At 43.8% G+C, this 11021-nt stretch overlaps 1 protein-coding gene across 1 annotated transcript in view; it reads right to left on the bottom strand.

The window, feature by feature from the left end:
- SGSM1 (small G protein signaling modulator 1) overlaps positions 1–11021 on the bottom strand; it is a 94793-nt gene that overhangs the window by 5050 nt on the left and 78722 nt on the right. The window contains exons 21-22 of the mRNA XM_011975363.1: positions 5808–5917; positions 1109–1279 (exon numbers count right to left, since the gene is read on the bottom strand). Of these exons, the coding sequence (XP_011830753.1) occupies positions 1109–1279; positions 5808–5917 (281 nt within the window). The remainder of the gene's footprint in view (positions 1–1108; positions 1280–5807; positions 5918–11021) is intronic.

The following is an 11021-nucleotide window of genomic DNA, read 5'->3' on the forward strand; positions in this document are numbered from 1 at the left end:
AAAAAAAAGAAAGAAAAAGAAAAAGGCCGGGTGTGGTGGCTCACGCCTGTAATCCCAACACTTTGGGAGACCAAGGTGTTCTCCCAAACCAGGAGGCTGAGGCAGGAGAACCGCTTGAAGCTGGGAGGCGGAGGTTGCAGTGAGCAGAGATCACGCCATTGCACTTGCACTCTAGCCTGGGCAAAAAGAGTAAGACTCCGTCTCAAAAAAAAAAAAAAAAAAAGCAAGCCTTCCTATGTCTGATAAACTTGGTGTGAATCCTTCCTCCATCACTTGCTGGCAAGGGGAGCCTGGGGTAGTTACTTCTCCATGAGCCTGTCTCTTTCCTCATCTGTAAGTGGGGTGAAGCTGATAATAGAAAAAGGCTAAAGAGATAATACACATAAATGACTCAGCACAGTGCATGGCACTGAAACACTCCATACATGTCCGTTTTTTTTTTTGAGATGGAGTCTCGCTCTGTCACCCAGGCTAGAGGGCAGTGGTGTGATCTCAGCTCACTGCAACCTCCGCCTCCCAGGATCAAGTAGTTCTCCTGCCTCAGCCTCTGAATAGCTGGGACTACAGGTGTGCACCACCACGCCCAGCTAATTTTTCGTATTTTTAGTAGAGACGAGGTTTCACCATGTTAGGTCTTGATCTCCTGATCTCGTGATCTGACCTCCTTGGCCTCCTTGGGATTACAGGCGTGAGCCACCGCACCCGGCCCATATCTGATATTATTATAATTATTAACATCATCCCAAATCTGTACAATAGCAACAAAGTACTGTGTTATACGACACTTTTATGTCCTGTTGGAATGTGCATGAAATAGCCCCTGCCTCATGGGCTTTAGAGTTCTTGGGCTCTGAAAAGCAGCACAGCAGAATGAAAGAGGTGGGTTCAAATCCTGGCTGTACTCACCCCAGCCCTGAAGTTATCTCTCCCTAGCTCTGAATTTAACCCTTCTCAGCCTCAGTTTCCTCATTGATTGGTAAGATGAAGATCTTAACAGCACCTACTGCGGACTGTCAATGCAAGATAAGGCAGGTGAAACGATAGTCCCAACTCCATAAACATGTGCTTCTCTCCCCTGCTGCCTCTGCTGCCAACCCTTCAACCTCACCTCCACAGGATCGTTCCCCCTGAAAGTTCTGCTACAAAGAGTCTGGACACAGGTCCCCCGTTTAAAGTCTGTACCTCGCTTGAAATCCAGCAGGAACCAGCGGTAGCAGAAGTAAAAGTGAGTATAGTCCCCATTCTGATGCATCAGCTCAAACAGCTCCGAGTCCAGGATCTGTCAAGGAAGCAAAGGCAGCATTAGCCTCTTGGGAAAAGGCTGGAGCAGAGGAGACAGCTGAATAAATGGTGGTACATCCACACACCAGACACCATATAGCCCTTAACAGCTAGGTATAGTTTAAAAAATGGGAAAGGGGCCGGGCCGCGGTGGCTCAAGCCTGTAATCTCAGCACTTTGGGAAGCCGAGACAGGCGGATCACGAGGTCAGGAGATCGAGACCATCCTGGCTAACACGGTGAAACCCCATCTCTACTAAAAAATACAAAAAACTAGCCAGGCGAGGTGGCGGGCGCCTGTAGTCCCAGCTACTCGGGAGGCTGAGGCAGGAGAATGGCGTAAACCCGGGAGGCGGAGCTTACAGTGAGCTGAGATCCGGCCACTGCACTCCAGCCTGGGCGACAGAGCGAGACTCCGTCTCAAAAAAAAAAAAAAGGGAAAGGATCTGAATAGACATTTCTCCAAAGGAGATTCACAAATAGTCAAGAGGCACATGAAAGATGCTCAGCATCCTTAATCCTTAGGAAAATGCAATTCAAAAACCACAAGATACCAATTCACATTCACTAGGATAGTGAAAAATGACAGACAATAACAAGTGTTGGCGAGGATGCAGAGAAACTGGAACCCCCATACACCGCTCCCGAGAATATAAAATGGTGTGTCTGCTGTGGAAAACAGTTTGGTAGTTCCTCAAAAACCTAAACACAGAATTTCCATATGATGCAGCAATTCCACTCTTAGGTTTATCCCCAAGAAGAATGAAAACATTATCGGTCAGGTGTGGTAGCTCAGCACTTTGGGAGGCCAAGGCAAGAGAATCACTTGAAGCCAGGAGTTTGACACCAGCCTGGGCAACATAGCAAGACCCTGTCTCTAAAAAAAAAAAAAAGAAGAAAGAAAGAAAATAATTTATTATTCGCCTGGCATGGTGTCCTGGGTATGTAGTCCCAGCTACTCAGGATGCTAAAGTGGGAGGATCACTTGAGCCCAGTTCAAGGCTGCAATGAACTATGATTACACCACTGGACTCCAGCCTGGATGACAGAGACCTTGTCTAAAAAAACAAAATGAAAACAAAAACATATCCACATAAAAATCTGTACATGAATGAATGTGTGTAATAGTGTTACTCATAATAGCCAACAACTGGGAAACAACTCAAATGTCCATCAAGACATGAATGGATAAATATAGGTAGCATATCCATACCATCTATTTTAATATTATCTGGTAATAAAAACAAACTAAGTTTTGTTTTTATTTTTTTGAGACTGAGTCTTGCTCTATCGCCCAGGCTGGAGTGCAGTGGCATGATTTCAGCTCACTGCAACCTCCACCTCCCAGGTTCAAGTGATTCTCGTGCCTCAGCCTCCCAAGTAGCTGGGATTACAGGCACCTGCCACCACGCCTGGCTAATTTCTGTTATTTTTAGTAGAGATGGGAGTTTCACCATGTTGGTCAGGCTCGTCTTGAACTCCTGACCTCAGGTGATCCACCTGCCTTGGCCTCCCAAAGTGCTGGGATTACAGGCATGAGCCACTGTGCCTGGCCGTAAACTAAGTTTTGATACATGCTACAATGCATCATACACACACGATAAACCTTGACATCATTATGCTAGGTAAAAGAAGCCAGTCATAAAAGGCCACATATTGTATGATTCCATTTATATGAAACGTTTAGAAAAGGCAAATCCACGGAAACAGAAAGCAGCTCCTTGGTTTTCAGGGGCTGGGGAGACGGAGGGGATGGGGAGTGGCTGTTAATGAAGAGTTTCTTTCTAAGGTAATGAAAATGTTCTGAAATTGGTGATGATCGCATAACTCTGTGAATAAACGAAAAGCCACTGACTGAATCATACACTTCAAAAGGGTAAATTTTATGTATCTAAATTATATTTTAACAAAATGTTATAAAAAAACAGGTGGTGGAAGAATACCTCCAGCTATTGGATATGCTAGTCAGTGGGGGAAAAAAACCTTGTTTGAAAAATAATGTACAGAAAGAAAAGTATGTACAAAATGACTCTAATTATGGAAAAAATGTACATAGAAAATGGGCAAAGTTGGCCGGGTGCGGTGGCTCACGCCTGTAATCCCAGCACTTTGGGAGGCCGACGTGGGTGGATCACGAGGTCAGGAGATTGAGACCATCCTGGCCAACATGGTAAAACACTGTCTCTACTAAAATAAAAAAAAATACAAAAAATTAGCCAGGCATGGTGGCGGGAGCTTGTAGTCCCAGCTACTCAGAAGGCTGAGGCAGGAGAATGGCATGAACCCAGGAGGCGGAGCTTGCAGTGAGCCAAGATCACATCACTGCACTCCAGCCTGGACCATAGAGTGAGACTCTGTCTCTAAAAAAAACAAAACAAAGAAAAAGAAAATGGGCAAAGCATATGAATAGGTACTTCACAATCCAAATGAACTTAAAAAAAAAAAAAAGAAGAAGATATTTAATTTCACTGTCAATCAAGACAATGCAAATAAAATCACAATGAAAAAACTGAATGAAAAAGACATACTATTTGATCGCACAGCAGGGTAACTATGGCCAACAATAATTTCACTGTACATTTTAAAATAACCAAAAGCATATAATTGGATTGTTTGGAACACAAAGGATGTCAATGCTTGAGGGACTGGATACTCTATTTTCCATGATGTGCTTATTTCACATTGCATTCCGGTCTCAAAACAACTCATGTACTCCACATATATATATATATATACCTATTATGTACCCACAAAAATTAAAAATAAAAAAAATTATAAAACACAATGGGATGCTCGAATCATATCCAAGAGATTGACAAAAATATATAAGTGTGACAATATCAAGTGAGGATGGTGTGTGTTGAAACCCTTACCATACTGCCCTGGAGCATTAAGAAACTGGTACAATCACTTTGAGAGTGATTCCGTCGTGCCTGATAAAACTGAGGACGTGCATTCTCTCTGCCCCAGCAATTCCATTCCGAGTAGATGACTAAGCAAAGTTGTTGCATGCATGCAGCAGGGATGCACACAAGAATTTCAGTGCAGCGCTGTTTATAAAGGCCAAAAGCAAAACCCCAAGTTCCCCAAGCAAAAGCAAAACCAAACCAAATAAAAACAACCTAAATGACCACCAACAGGAAAATGGATCCAAATCAAACGTGATAGAATGCACTGTGCTCCTAACGCAGAAGACTGTACTTCCGGAAAAGAGGAATCAACTGCCCCCTTGTGGATGAGCCTCTCAAACTTGTTACTGAGTATAAAGACAAGCCGCACAAGAGTTCATACCATTTAAAACTATGTAAAGTGGGGAGTAAAGAAACAGAGTTATATGCTGTTTAGGAATATATGCATATATTGTAAAAGAATTTTTAAAAGTACATTATAATGGTGAACACAGGAATCTGCAAAGTGCTTACCACTGGGAGGACAGGAGTGGTGGGGAAATGCCATCAAGAAGGGGTACACGAATAATGAAAAATCTAAAGTTAACTTTTTTTCGGGACAGAGTCTTGCTCTGTCACCCAGGCTGGAGTGCAACGGTGCGATCTCAGCTCACTGCAATCGCCACCTACCGGGTTTAAGAGATTCTCCTGCCTCAGCCTCCTGAGTAGCTGGGATTACAGGTGTGAGCCACCACGCCTGACTAATTTTTGTATTTTTAGTTAGAGATGGGGTTTCACCATGTTGGCCAGGCTGGTTTCAAACTCCTGGCCTCAAGTGATCCGCCTGCCTTGGCCTCCCAAAGTGCTGGGATTACAGGCGTGAGCTACCACGCCCAGCCTGTGGTTAATATTTTATTTCTTGGGGAGGTGGGGGTGGAAACATGGGTGTTCGTTATATTACTCTTTTACCTTCCTTATGTCCAAAATATTTTGTAGTATTTTAAAGTTCCACTAAAGAAGAAATCAGAGCTAACTGTAGCTCCACTGCTAGTGTGTAGATAACAAAGCATCCCCACCATTTACTCAAGTTAACACATTTGCATTCCTTCTACTCAAAGGGTTGAGTGTCTTAACTCTTCTGGGGAGTAGATATACTAATCGCTATGAATGCTGAAGAGCTAGCATTTATTACAATACTTCTCAAATTTGAGCTTGCACCAGAATTACCTGGAGAGCTTCATATGGCACAGACTCCTGGGCCCAACTCAGAGATTTTTATTCGGTGGAGGAAAGGTGCCCAGTAATTTGCACTTCTAACAAGTTGCCAGTGAGGCTGATGTTGCCAGTCCATGGACTATGCTCTGAGAGGTACTCAGGCACTGTGCTGAGCACTATAACATCATTAGTTTATTTCATTTCCATGATAATTCTAATAACTTATTGAGACTCATAAAAATGAGGAAACCTATTTCACAGATGAGAAAACTGAGGCCCAGAAAGATAAGAGCATATGCCGAGTTTGTACAGCAGAAATAGGATTCCAATCCAGGTGGGCTCTAAATAGCTCAGTTTGGAGCCACTAAGCTTTACTTACTGTTTCCCAAAAAAGTCCAAAGCAGGACTGGATGGGGAGTCATACCTGGATCAACGACCTCATGTTTGCAAAGTGCGTGTCCATGGCGCCTCCGTGGGGGAAGTTCTGGTTCATCCTCTTCATGAGCTCCGTGAAGCAGCTGAAGGCAAGCGCCTCTGAGAAAGCAGCACAGAACAGTCAGCTGCCCCGCTGCCCAAGTGATGTGGTTTGGATGTTCGTCCTCTCCAACTCTCATGTTGAAATATGACCTTCAATGTTAGGGGTGGACCTTTTGTGTATTTTTAGTAGAGATGGGGTTTCACATGTTATCCAGGGGGGTTTCACCATGGTCTCGATCTCCTGACCTCATGATCCGCCCACCTCAGCCTCCCAAAGCGCTGGGATTACAGGCGTGAGCCAACGTGCCCAGCCTAAAAGGCTTTATTTTTATTTTATTTTATTTTTGAGATGGAGTCTCGCTCTGTCGCCCAGGCTGGAGTGCAGTGGCGCAATCTCGGCTCACTGCAAGCTCCGCCTCCTGGGTTCACGCCATTCTCCTGCCTCAGCCTCCGGAGTAGCTGGACTACAGGGGCTTCCCACCACGCCCAGCTAGTTTTTTGTATTTTTTAGTAGAGATGGGGTTTCACCATGTTAGCCAGGATGGTCTCGATCTCCTGACCTCGTGATCCGCCCGCCTCGGCCTCCCAAAGTGCTGGGATTACAGGCGTGAGCCAACACGCCCAGACAAAAGGCTTTATATTTTAGAAAAGTTTAGATTTACAGAAAAACTGCAAAGACAGTAAAAACTTGTCATACACCCCACACGCGGTTTCCTCTATTATTAGTATCTGGACATTAGCATGATACATTTGTTGAACCGATATGGACACATTATGAACTAAAGTCCATACTGTATTCAGATTTTCTTAGTGTGTACTGAATGTCACTTTTCTGTTCCAAGCTGTCATCCAGAACAGCACATTACGTCGACTGGTCATGTTCCCTTAAGCTCCTCTTGGTTGTGGCAGTTTCTCAGGCTTTTCTTGTTTTGGATGACCTTGATAGTTTTTTGTTTTTTGGTTTTTTTTTTTGAAACAGAGTCTCGCTCTGTCGCCCAGGTTGGAGTGCAGTGGCGCAATCTTGGCTCACTGCAAGCTCTACCTCCCGGGTTCACTCCATTCCCCTGCCTCAGCCTCCCGGGACTACAGGTGCCCACCACCACACCCGGCTAATTTTTTTGTATTTTTAGTAGAGACAGGGTTTCACTGTGTTAGCCAGGATGGTCTCAATCTCCTGACCTCGTGATCCGCCCACCTAGGCCTCCCAAAGTGCTGGGATTACAGGCGTGAGACACTATGTCCGGCAACCTTGACAGTTTTGAGGTGTAGTGGTCAGGTATTTTTTGTAGGATGTTGCACTATTAGCAATGGAATTTATCTGATGCCTTTCTCATGGTAAGACTGGGTTATGGGTTATCGAGAGGAAAACCACAGAGGTAAAGGGCCATTTTAATCATATCATAAGGGTATATACTATCAGCATGATTTATAACTGCTGATGTTGGCCATGGTCACCTGGCTGAAGTCGTGTTTGTCAGGTTTCTCTGCTGTAGTTTCTTTCTCATCCCGTCACTGCCTTCCATACTGTACTTTTTGCAAACAAGTCACTATGTGCAGTCTGTGTCGACAGAGTAGGTAGTTGGCTGGGCGTGGTGGCTCACGCCTGTAATCCCAGCACTTTGGGAGGCCAAGGCAGGTGGATCACCTGAAGTCAGGAGTTCAGACTAGCCTGAACAACATGGTGTAACCCTGTCTCTACTAAAAATACAAAAATTAGCCAGGCATGATGGCGGGTGCCTGTAATCTCAGCTACTTGGGAGCCTGAGGCAGGAGAACTGCCTTAACTTGGGAGGCGGAAGTTGCAGTGAGCTGAGATTGTACCATTGCACTCCAGCCTGGGCAACAAGAGTGAAACGTGTCAAAATAAAAAAAAAGAGTACGGAATTATGCTCCCCATTTATTATTTATTATAATGAGATAGGGTCTCATTCTGTCACCCAGGTTGGAGTGCAGTGGCACAATCACGGCTCATTGCACTTCGACCTTGGCAGCCTCAAGTGATCCTCCTGCCTCAGCCTCCCAAATAGCAGGGACCACAGGTGTGTGCCAACACACCTGGCTAATTTTTCTATTTTTTGTAGAGACGAGGTTTCACCATGTTGCCCAGGCTAGTCACAATCTGCCTACCTTGGCCTCCCAAAGTGCTGAGGTTACAGGCATGAGCTACCATGCCTGGCCTACTTTTTTATTTTATTTTGTTTTATTTATTTTATTTTATTTATTTTGAGATGGAGTCTCGCTCTGTCACCAAGGCTGGAGTGCAGTGGCATGATCTCGGCTCACTGCAACCTCTGTCTCCCAAGTTCAAGTGCTTCTTCTGCTGCAGCCTCCCGTGTAGCTGGAATTACAAGTGCCCGCCACAATGCCTGGCTAACTTTTGTATTTTTAGTAGAAATTTTTCACCATGTTGGCCAGGCTGGTTTTGAACTCCTGACTTCAAGCGATCCACCCGCCTCAGCCTCCCAAAGTGTTGCAATTACAGGCGTGAGCCACTGGGCCTGGACCTAGTTGTTGTATTTTAGACATAAATGTTTATATATTTAGCCCAGGGGCTTGGAATACAGTAGCACGATCATAGCTCACTGCAACCTCCAACTCCTTGGCTCAAGCAATCCTCTTGTCTTAGCCTCCTGAGTAGCTGGAACTACAGGTGTGCACCACCACGCCCAGCAAATTTTTAAATTTTTGTGTAGAGATAGAGTCTCACTATGTTGCTCAGGCTGGTCTCGAACTCCTGATCTCAAGCAATCCTCCTGCTTTAGCTTCCTGAGTAGCTGGGACTACAGGTGTGCACCACAATGCCCGGCTAATTTTTAATTATTTTTGTAGAGATGGAGTCTCACTATGTTGCTCAGGCTCGTCTTGAACTCCTGATCTCAAGCAATCCTCCTGCCTCGGCCTCCCAAAGTGGTAGGATTACAAGTGTGAGCCATTGCACCCAATCCCATTTTTTAACAGGTTTATTGAGATTCTCACATAAAATTCACCTTTTAAATGTACCATTTAGTGGTTTTAGTACATTCACAATGTTGTGCAATCACCACTATTAGTTCCAGAACATTTCCTCACCCTTGCAACCCCGAAATCCCTGTATCAATGAAGCAGCAACTTCATATTTCTCTCTCCCCCAAGTCCCTGTCAACGACTAGTCTTTCTGTCTCTATGGATTTGTCTACTCTGGACATTTCATATAAATGGAATCACACCATTTGTGATATTGTGTGTCTGGCTTCTTTCACTTAGCATAATGTTTTCAAGGTTCATCCACATTGTAATTTGGATCAGAACATCATTCTTTTTTTTGCCAAATAATATTCCATTGTATGGATATACCACATTTTGTTTATGCATTCATCATTTGATGGACATTGCGACTATTTCCATTTTTTTGAGTATTATGAATAATGCTATCATGAACATATGTACAGGTATTTGCATGAACATATATTTTCAATTCTCTTAGGCATATATCTATGGATGAAATTGCTGGGTCATATGATAACTCTATGTTCATTACTATGAGAAACTGCCAGACTGTTTTTTAAAGTGGCCAAACTGGCCGGGCATGGTGGCTCATGCCTGTAATCCCAGCACTTTGGGAGGCCAAGGTGGGCGGATCACCTGAGGTCTGGAGTTCAAGATCTGCATAGCCAGCATGGTGAAACCCCATCTCTACTAAAAATACAAAAATTAGCCAGATGTGGTGGTGGGTGCCTGTAATCCCAGCTACTTGGGAGGCTGAGGCAGGAGAATCACTTGAACCCGGGAGGCAAAGGTTGCAGTGAGCTGAGATTGTGCCACTGCACTCCAGCCTGGGCGACAGGATGAGACACCATCTCAAAATAATAAATAAATAAATAAATAAATAAATAAATAAATAAATAAATAAAGTGGCCAAACCATTTTACAATTCCACCAGCAATGTATGAAGCTTCCAATTTCTTCATATTCTTATCAGTACATGATTTTCTATTGTTTTGATTCCAGCCATCCCAGTGTATATGAAGTGGTATCTCACTGTGGTTTTGATTTCCATTTTCCTAATGACTAATGATGTAGAACAGCAGTGTTCAACCTTTTTGTCACCAGATACCAGTTTCCTGGAAGACAATTTTTCCATGGACAGGGAGTGGAGTGGGGGGCATAGTTTCTGGATGAAACTGTTCCACCTCAGATCATCAGGCATTAGATTCTCAGAAGGAGTGCACAACCTAGACCCCTCATATGCACAATTCACAATAGGGTTCGCACTCCTAGGAGAATCTAATGCCACTGCTGATCTGGCAGGAGGTGGGAGGTAGAGCTCAGGTTGTAATGCTCACTAGCCTACTGCTCACCTCCTGCTGTGCAGCAAGGTTCCTGTCTGTGGCATAGGGCTTGGGGACCCCTGATGCAGGGCATCCTTTAACTTGCTTATTGGCATTTGCATATCTTCAATTCTATTGAGAAATGTCTATTCAAATCCTTCAGCCACTTTAATCAGGTTGTCTTTTTATTGTTGAATTATAAAAGTTTTTTATATATTTTGACTACGAGTCCCTTATCACACATACGACTTGCAAATATTTTCTTCTAGTCTTTGGGTTCTTTTCACTTTCTTGATGGTGTTCTTTGAAGTACAAAAGTTTTTAATTTCAATGAAGTCTAATTTGCCTATTTTTTCTTTATGTTTTTGGTGTCATATCTAAAAAAAATTCCCCAGCCTAAGGTGACAAAGATTTACTCCTGTTTTTAAGTTTTACACTTTTAGTTCTTGCATTTAGGTCTATGATCCATTTTGAGTTAGTTTGTTGTATGTGGTGTGAGGTAAGGGTTCAACTTCAATTTTTTGCATATGCATGTCCAGTAGTTCTTGCACCATATGTTGAGAAGACTGTTTTTCCTCACTGAGTTGAATTTTCTTAGTACCTCTGTCAAAATCAATTGACTATCAATGTAAGGGCTTACTTCTGGACTCTCAATTCTATTCCATTGATCTACATGTTGATCCTTGTAGAAATACCACTATTTTAAGACCTTTGTAGTAGATTTTGAAATCAGGTACTGTGAGTCCTGCAACATCTCCTTTTAAAAATTGTTTTGGCGGCCGGGCGCGGTGGCTCAAGCCTGTAATCCCAGCACTTTGGGAGGCCGAGACGGGCGGATCACGAGGTCAGGAGAT

Source organism: Mandrillus leucophaeus, unplaced genomic scaffold (assembly GCF_000951045.1).
Source record: "Mandrillus leucophaeus isolate KB7577 unplaced genomic scaffold, Mleu.le_1.0 Scaffold154, whole genome shotgun sequence".
Lineage (NCBI taxonomy): Eukaryota > Metazoa > Chordata > Mammalia > Primates > Cercopithecidae > Mandrillus > Mandrillus leucophaeus.